At 31.4% G+C, this 10,144-nt stretch overlaps 1 protein-coding gene across 1 annotated transcript; it reads right to left on the reverse strand.

Moving 5' to 3' along the window:
• Positions 1-1,995: 1,995 nt before the first annotated feature.
• LOC110900220 lies at positions 1,996-8,355 on the reverse strand. Its single transcript, XM_022147126.2, has 9 exons — positions 8,204-8,355; positions 7,998-8,123; positions 7,378-7,604; positions 6,984-7,042; positions 4,485-4,718; positions 4,281-4,410; positions 3,279-3,583; positions 3,042-3,186; positions 1,996-2,312 (listed from the first exon to the last, which is right to left on the reverse strand). The coding sequence occupies exons 1-9, from the start codon at positions 8,211-8,213 to the stop codon at positions 2,073-2,075; spliced, it is 1,476 nt and encodes a 491-aa protein (XP_022002818.1). The 5' UTR covers positions 8,214-8,355; the 3' UTR covers positions 1,996-2,072.
• Positions 8,356-10,144: the final 1,789 nt, after the last annotated feature.

The raw sequence follows: 10,144 nt of genomic DNA on the forward strand, positions 1-10,144 counted from the left end.
AAAGACGTAGCCGTTGGTTTTTATACTACGGTTTTACGCAAACGTGGTGTGTCTATAAATCTTTAACCCGGCACGACCCGGGCTACTGAACGCATAAAAGAACATGTAAAACGTTCACAAGATTTTATTATATTTTTCCCAAGTTATAAAAGAGTTTGTGCCTTGTGCATTCAAATCAATTTTAATAAACATTTTCAAATGTGTCAGTTGAATGTATTTACCAGTGTAAACTGACGTATTTTCCCCAAAAAGATTAAGTGCAGGTGCTAGACGAAATTGGCTGGTATTAGCTGCCTAAGCATCACGAATAGTCTCGCAAACTTGATGCCGTATCTGAACGAACAATATTTATTTATTTTGATCCGCTGTGGATATATTCAACTTCTGTAATACATATTATATTACAACTAGAGGTTGAAGTTTATATATTTTATGCTTCCGCTGTGCATTATATAATTGTGTGGTTTGACTATATTGTTGCCAACATCGTCACGGTAATCCCCCACCGGGCCCACCGGTGAGACACGTGGAAATCGGGGTGTGACAACTCAATGAGATAAAACCATAGCTAAGGGAAAAATAGTGCAACGCGTATTATTCTCCCCTTGATAATTTAAGCTCCTTGAGTCGACGCATCCCGATCCCGCGAACCCGTTTCTTGAACGTAGAGGTTGGAAGTGATTTGGTAAACAAGTCTGCCAAGTTGTCGCTGGAACGAATTTGTTGGACAGTAATATCTCCATTCTTTTGCAAATCATGTGTGAAAAAGAACTTTGGTAAATGTGCTTCGTTTTGTCACCTTTGATGTATCATTCCTTAAGTTGAGCAATGCATGTTGCGTTGTCTTCATGTAAAATTGTCGGTCCCTCATCTCTTGTAGTAATACCACAAGACCCACCGATATGTTGTATTGATGGGAATCAGTGTATCAAAATAATAGCGGAAGTGGTTTATATAATTTACCAAAAGCCGATTATATAAATTTGATTTATTAATCCGATTAATAAATATTCCCAATCAGGATCAAGGTTATACGCAAAATAAATAAAAGGAATAAACAACCATAGAGGGTTTTAACAATCAACCTTTGACGACTACACCGGAATTGTAACATGTGGGTTACAACGAATCCTCGCTAGTAGGAAGTTCACAACCGAGCACAAGATACTCGAGAGTATAACCGGCCAAGAAGAAGGCGGCGGCGATGCTTGGTCGACGGCAAGTGGGTGGCGGCCAAGCTTAGGAGGGTGGCTAGGGTTTTCTGTTTTTTATCAAAAACTCTAGGGTTTCCACCTTAATCATCCTTTTATAAAACTCAATCTTACAGTAAGGCCCTTTAAGATCATACAATTATAATCCTCTAAATAATAATCCAACCATTCTCTCTCACCCTTCTTCATCAACATCCAACCCACCACCCGCCACCACCACCACCCACCATCGTTGCCAGCACCCACCGTCGACAACAACTACCGCTATCCCGTGTCGCCACCCACTGCCGACATCCCTCTACTGCCACCACTCACCACCGCCGCCGCCACCCATTGCCGATTTTATTTCTTCATCTTTTGCTGCCTACCAAACAACACAAGGTAATGATTCATTTCATTCCCACATAGTAACCAAACAAGACCATGAAATGGTGAAATGGTAATGATCATTTAATTCCTTTGTCCATTACATTACGCCGTCCATTCCATTTCCTTGCCCATTCCATTAGCCTATACCAAAGAGACCCTAGTTATTTAATTATTAGTTTAAGAAACAAAATTTTAATTTTCTCATTCGTAACAACGTCACATTAGATTTTTTTTATCCTTTCTCTCCTGTATGTCCTTGAACCTAGGGTGTCTATATTTTTTTTAACCATAAACCATTTTCAATTAACATCTTCTGAGTATAAGTAAGTTAACATAGACTAATGAAGATAGTTAAAAGAAAAAAAAAACGTGAATTTAGTGAAACTTATATTTATGTCATAAATAATAAAATAAATTAGAGGAAGTGGCTTAAATACATTATTATTGCAAATACGCATTCGACAAATCCATATTAAGCTTCGAGAATACATGTTAAGCTTTTGACTTTTCGATTTTGTCAATCACAAATTTCAAATCACGTTGACTTTCGATTCTGTTCGTCTTTAAGACAAGTACTTTCCACACCGAGTTATTATCAGTTAACATTTTGTGGTCTGCATAAAGCTCGTATATGGAATCCGCTTGATCGTTAATTTCTCTTAATGCTTCCAAGCATTTGATTTGAACTGGATCAACAAGTAGATTGCTACTACCATCTTTAAATCCGATTAACTGCATTTTAAGCAAAGGATAAACAAAATTAACAAATTAAGTATTAAGTAGTGAATACAACAAAAAGCTTAGTACAAGTTGTGATACAATAAATGGTTATTTACATAGTTTAAGAAAATAAAACATAAATTTATACACATCGTATAACAATATTATTTTACATGAATCATCAACGGCAATTTTTTAAGTATCCAAATAAGATTAAGTACATGTAATATAATAATATTTATTACTATGTAAAATAATTATTATATTAACTAAAAATTATTATATTTATATAAATGTTATGTTGCGTTTGGGCTTGTTTATTAAATGAACTCTAATAGAACTATTGAAGCTTTTTTTTTTAACGACAAATTTGGATTACTGACAGACCATTAAAGTATCATCGTGCCATTAGCGGAACCAACCGATCATATCCATCTCCACTAGGCAATAAAATCTATACAATAATTCAGGAGGAAACCCAATAAATCTGGGAAAAAACCTCTTTGTGAGAATCGAACCTTGGACTAAATGGTTCTTAAGCCTTATCCCACCCCCAAGATGCCACTAAGCTATAATGTCATGGGCAGAACTATAGAAGCTTAAGCATGGGATTGAACTCATTTAAGCTCATTTCAATTTAAGCTTATAACGAGCGATCTCAAATAGCTCATGAACGTTTCGGCTCGTTTACACACCAATATCATTATTAACATATAATATGAATTAACAAATAAAACTTACAGTTGGAGGAACTCCTATACCATTGGTGCAATAGAGCTTTGCATTGTCAACAAGACCACAATACTTTGGAAATGCATTTGCAAATCTCTTGTGTGATTTCAATTGTGAATTAACCCTCACCGCTCTGTTTATTGCTAAAGCCCTCCTGCACCATTATACATAAAATATTTATAATATAATTTATATCTAGTTTAAAATACATATTAATTAATAATAATATAATCAATAGCATGGTACCTAATTCCTCTTGTAACTGCAAGAAAGGGGTCACAAACAACTCCAACCAACTCAATTCTGTAAGGTTTCTTTGCTTTAACCTCATCTTCTACCTTTTCCCAATAATTTTCGGTGACGGTTCCATCTTCTGAGACCTTGTAGCCGACGCCCATGCGATAACGATGCTTATGAATGGTTCTCGCCATTGCAATTGTTTGTTCAACGTATGGTTCCCATGACAATGTCCCGTCCATGATCACATCTCTCCCTTCATTTAACGCTGTTACTAATACTGATGAAGCCGCATCCGTAGATGTTTGATGCACCTATATAAAATGTAACATTGTCATGATCAATTTTTTCATAACCAAAAAGGTTATCTAAACAAAATAAAAAGGTTTCTTCCTAGTTCGTCCATCGAACCATTTTCAAAAGTCAGGACGACATCATAAATTATATAGAATTGGAATTTATATAACTAGTTTAGAAACAAAATATGAACACATTGTATCTTTTGTTGTGCATTTGAAATGTTAACAAAATACGAGGTCTTAAATAAACAACATATAGAGTCTAAAGTAGTAAGCGGGTCAATAAATCATAAATTGAAAGTAGTAAAAGTTATAAAGTGAATCCAATCACACCACCCGGTCTAGTTTATCAGTTCAGCCAGTCCAACTGGGAAACTGAACGGTTCAAACGAAGACAGTTCAAATAAACTCAAAGGGTGGTTAAGTAATAGTGCATATAATCATAGATGGATCAAACTACAATTATTCACATCCATTCATAGTTAAGACTCAAAGGTTGGTTATGTAATAGTGCATATAATCATAGATGGATCAAACTAAAATTATTTACATCCATTCATAGTTAAAAAAATACATTTTATAGTTAAAAAAGTAATGGGTGTTTATGTAATAGTGCATATAATCAGATTGACCCGACCCGATATTTTTATAGTTACAAAAATTTTGGGTCATGTCAGACTAAACTTTTTAAGCACAAAGAGAGAAATTTCACCAATTCGGCGGTTTGAAGCATGTCATTGTGATGACCCTTTGAGTTCAATGCTTGGTAAATCACATCGGTCTCCTTGAAAGCATCGGCTTCCACCACCACCGCATTTTCCGCAGCACCCGACCAAAATGCGCTATTGGAAACAAGATATAAGTTAAGAAAGGTGGTAAAAGATTAAATATTTAACTAACAAAACAAATATTTTACTCTTTAAGGATTTCTTTTAGCACGGTGCTCTTGCCAGCGCCCATTCCACCACCCATGAAGAGAAGCACCGGGCTTCTGTCGCTATGAGCCACCGGCCCCAACACCTCCGTGAAGGCGGCATTGCCATCGCCATTTTTAGGGGAGTTAGCACCTATCACTTTCATTTCCTCCAGAATTATTGCGATTTTCCTTGTCACTTTTAAGTCCTTTGTAACCCTCTCAAATCTTTGCTCTCTACATATACATAACAATCCAATTAACACAAAGCATCTTAAAATAAAAATATTAAAAAGTAATTAGTATCCATTTTTATTTAGATATATATATATATATACATATATATTAACGTTAAATGCATTATAATTGTAGTGGAAGGTTCAAATGAGAAGATTTTTTTGTAAGAAGAAAAAAGAAGTTTCAACCGATAAGAATGCTTCATTTACTTCATTTAATATTTGCATTTAATTTCAATATAAGGGTATATTGGTAAACTTACATAATCATTAATTTATATTCTTCCCCTTTAATAACTAACTAAAATAAAATTGTAACTCCTTTTCAAAATATATAATTTTTCCAAATTAAAAAAACAATTTAATTTAATGTGTAGAATAAATTACTAATTGTGTAGGATAAATTACGAGTTATGTAGGATATATTTCAAGGTGTGTAGGATAAATGTTGGTTGTGTAGGATAAAATTCTATAATGTGTAGGGTATATGTAGAAATTTTTTTATATGTGTAGGTTTTGTAGATTATATGTAAAATAATTAATGATTAGTTGACTAATTAATTAAAGAGAGAAAAATTAATGATATGAGTTATAAATGAAAATAGTATTTTACTAATATGCATTTTCTTCTTTTTCTTCTCACATTAAATTTCTTTTCAAAAAATATTCCCCTATAATTGTAACCATTCAATATGGACACTCGTGAATGTCCTTGTTCGTTAGGACTAATATGTTTTTATGTGGTTCGTTCATTTAATAGATATAAATGAACATGCATGCATGTAAAAACATAAATTATTTAAAAATATATCAAATTTAAAACATACCTAACATTTATGTCGTTATATAATTGTTAATATTGTCCATTTTACGTGTGAATGTATTACAAAAATTACTTGATATTGATGCATAAACACATGTACATGAAAGAACATGTTAATGAATGTTTAGGAACGCAGAGTTCTATTTTTTACTGGTAAAAAAATGTGCATATTGTGTGTGATTTAGCTTTTCTAAGTTAACTTATTAGAGCACACGGGGCACCTGCGTGATCATATAGTATCACGCGTTAAACTCAAATCGTACACCGCCGCCACATCTTTCACCACGCGTTATAAACATAACGCGTTACCACCATTACGCGTTAAACTTTTGAGTTTTGATAGGGTATGACTTGTACATTGTGCATTAATACTTGTATATTGGAATCCCCATCACTAGTGATACCACCCCCACTACATTTCTATCACTATCACTAGAATATTGGGTGCTGACATGGCATGATTTGATTGGGTGTTCCCATCACTAGTGAACCCCCCGGGTCCCCTTATATATATATATATGGTCATATTCACATGTTTTATTGGGCTATTAATTATGGTGCCATTAAAAAAATGGTCACATTACACATGGGTGGGTGGTCCACTGTTAAAAAATGTTTATATTTTACAAATTTACACACTTGTGTAGCATTATATCTTATATCTCGATACCTCACTTTTAAAAAGTTATAGAAAAATTAACAAATAAATACTTTAAATTTAAATCACCTTAATGCTTTTTTTTATTATTTTCAAACCAAGTCTGTATTTGGAAAAAAAAAAAAAAGATAGTCGACTAGTGTTGTTTAAAGTGTTTTTTTTTTCCTTAATTTTAGCTAAAAAAAACTTTTTAATAATGACAAAATAAGTTATATAATTTCAATTCATATAGCTCATGTGTTTACTAACACATTAAATTTATATTATTACAATTGTTAAATATCACAATTAATATTTTTTCGTCCAAAATGACTCCTAAAATTTTAATAACATCTTTTATTTTTATTAATAATAGATTCTTTTTGAGCAAAGTCATCCATATTTAATTGGATCCCATACCCATTACCCATCTTGTTGGATGATCTATTCATGAAATAATACATGCCCACCTAACCTCAAACAACCATCTTTTTAATATTACACGAAAAGGATATATAATGCTAAATATTAAAAATAATATATATTTATAAATGTTACATCAAATTTTAAAACAATATATCTTAGATTAAATAATTAATAAAATATCATTATGTACTCTTCACTAGTTTCATAGCTTATTCATATTCCATACATGATATATCTGGTTTAGAGGTGTAACCGAGTCAAGTCAAGTTCGATCAGACTAAAATAACCTAAGAGAGTTAGAATCGAAGCTCTATTAGTTTCTAGCTATGAATTTATAAGTCAAATCTCCACTCGTAGTAGTATAAGATAAGAAAAGGCACCTTGTACCCTTCAAGAACACGTCTTTAAGCCTCCTCTCCTCGGTTCCATCACTCAACACCTTCCACACAAAAAATAAATAAATAAATAAATAAATAAATAAATCAGGAGTTAAAATGAACATCTTTTGTTATGTATATATCATATAGATCACATACTTAGACTAATGAGCAACACAAGGATTGTAATATGATTCTAATGACTGCTTGTTAAAAACTTACTTAACTAAAAAAAGTATTTGGTGCGGATTTTATTAACTTATTTCTAATTCGTAGCGAAGCCTTCGTCTAAGATTGTTTCCTAGCAAATGCTTGTTTTTTGTGGTAGCGCGTACGAATGAAGATGGCATGTATAACAAATATCATCAAAACAACATCAAACATGTTTAAACTTTACCTGATTGATCATAAGAGAAGCCTGGCCCCAATGAAATGCAAAATACCCAAGAATGCATCTTTGAAGCTCTTCATCAAGCTTTTGACACAATGTTTCCACTTCTTTTTCGTTCGAAAAATACACACGCATGTCATCTTTAAAATTAGCTTTCGAGCTTTTCGCATATTCTGATGCTAATTTACTCAATTTTGGACACTCCTTTTCATCTCTAAATCCAAGTTGCCTTGCTGCAAATTCACAAATAATCAAAACATACATAAAACGACTCATTTTCATTATAATCTTCTATACGTTATAAATAAAAGTAACTAGTGGTGTCACGTGTTACACTTTTCTGAACACATGATTCTTTTTACCGCTTCTATTATTTCATTAGTCGTATAATTAAACAAAGCGATAGTAATAAAACATAATATATTAATTATTATTTACTAACAAATAACCTATTCAAAATATTGTGTTGCAATTTATAAATCTTCACTATTTACTATTTACTATTTCATTTATTAAACTCGTGTAATTCACATTTTTCTATCATACTTACTATATACAAAGAGTCAAAACTAGATGCTTAAAAATAGTTAGATTTGTGATTGTGTCCAATTTAAATAAAAGCTTACCAACATAATGAGCAAATGTTTCAAACTTTCCAACATGGCCGGATCCGGTCAATTCCAACCTCGGAACAACGCTTTCAGGCTTCGCGGCGGCAAGGATTTTCGCAACCTCAAGCCTTCCGTCCCCGCCTGTAGAAAACTCACACGACGCGAGTGTTAGAGACTTAGAGAGAGAAAACTAGAGAGAGAGAGGGAGAGAGAGAGATAACCTGTCTCCATAACTTGGTTGTTAAAAATGAGCAGTCACACTCGCCGGAAAATAAAAAATAATAGCCGGAAAATGGTGTTTAGAAGGAGGAGGAAACAAGTTATTATATATATGCATGTGAAAGTCTTAACAAGTAACAACTAACAAGTGTTGTTTTTAATATATGGGTTATGGTCATAATGTGATGTTATTTATTTCCCACTAATTATGTAGAGAAGATGTGAGTTATATTCTTTTATAATTATAATATAATATGATATAATTTTGATTATCGAAGTTGTAAATTTATATGTTTTTATAAAGAGTTAAAAATAAAAATATGTGATTTGGGAGATCTTTAATATTAAAAAAAAGGATTAAATTACGTTTTTGGCCCCTGTGATTATATCACTTTTACTATATTAGCCCAAAATAAGAATTTTTAACATATCTGCCCCTATGGTTTCTATAACTAACCATTTTGGCGCCTAAGTCTAGAGATCATGGGGGCCAAAATGGTTTGTTATAAAGACCATGGGGGCTAAAATGGTTAGACTTAGGGGCCAAAATGGTTAGTTATAGAGACCATGGGTGCAGATATGTTAAAAATTCTTATTTTGGGCTAATATAGTAAAAGTGATACAACCACAGGGGCCAAAAACGTAATTTACTCTAAAAAAAAGGGTGGATATACGTTTGGTACCGTGCGTAATCGTGGGTATGCTTTGGAAAATAGGTTTGGTTTCTAACGACTATGAAGGATTAACAAAAACGAAAAGTTGATTTTTTTTATAAAAATTTAGAAGTCGGTAAATTACACTTTTGGTCTTTTATGTTTTTACCGAATTGTAACGGATAGCCTTTAACTTCAATAATTACAGTTACAATCCTTTATTTGCAAAACCCGTTACACTCTACGTTCTTTAGTACTAACCAGGTTAAAATTTTCAGTTAACTTTATTCACTTAAGGGTATTTTGGTCAATTCATATTTTTTTATTTATATCTATACTATATAATAAAAGAAACCTGATTTATGACACATGTCATTCAATGAGAGCATCAATAATTTATTAATAAATTTTAAATTTTAAATTTTAAATTAAAAAGAATTAAATATTATATTAGAATTTTATTTTGATTGTAAATCTAAAGTCTAAAATGTGTTTTAAATCTAATCTATAATTTATGGATTTAATTTTGATTTGAAATTGTTAAACAAAAACATTTTATTAATAAAAATTTAGATAAAGTAAAGATAAGAAATGTAACCGTATACGTAAAAAAAGTTGAAATATAATAAAAGTTGTTTATGCTTGGGAATCAAATCCATATGTTTTCTCTTTTCTTTTTTCTCTTGATATTGTTGAAAGTGAAGTGTTATAATTTATTTTCTTTATAGTTTTTAATCGAATCTATACGAAGTGTCATAAATTATTTTTTATAGTTTTTAATTGAATCTATACAATATTACAAGTGTAGATGGACGTTTTGCCCAACTAACTCTAAGTAGAAACTATGATAATACATAAACAACTCTATCTTTTGTTTTAACTATGAGTAAGGACGGTCATTTAACCATTTACCCTTCTCTTTACATGTGGAAGTGGGAAACAATGCATTAAGTGTACTTTACGTTTTCTTTTACTCAAAAGAAACCACTTTAGGGACACTTGTCATCATATTAGGTGATCTCTTATAGATAATTATTATTTTAATTTAATCTCTTCTAATTAATTATAGATAATCCTCCTACAAAATATTATTTAATTTAATATCTTATATTATAGATAACTCTCCTACTAAATATTATTAGTTTAATATCTTATGAATAATTATTATTTAGTTTAATCTCCTTCTCATTTATAATATTATTTATTTGAATTAATTATATTTGAATGTTTTGTTTAGTTTGGTATAAAATAAATTTTACAAAACTTAAAATAAAATTAACTAATATTATT

Source organism: Helianthus annuus, chromosome 13 (genome assembly GCF_002127325.2).
Source record: "Helianthus annuus cultivar XRQ/B chromosome 13, HanXRQr2.0-SUNRISE, whole genome shotgun sequence".
Lineage (NCBI taxonomy): Eukaryota > Viridiplantae > Streptophyta > Magnoliopsida > Asterales > Asteraceae > Helianthus > Helianthus annuus.

Excerpts from the sequence above, each read along its gene's own strand:
- LOC110900220 (XM_022147126.2), bottom strand. Across the intron at positions 4,411-4,484 it reads CTAAAAGAAATCCTTAAAGA|CGCATTTTGGTCGGGTGCTG; the intron begins GTAAAATATTTG and ends TGTTTCCAATAG. Across the intron at positions 3,584-4,280 it reads TGCTTCAAACCGCCGAATTG|GTGCATCAAACATCTACGGA; the intron begins GTGAAATTTCTC and ends CATTTTATATAG.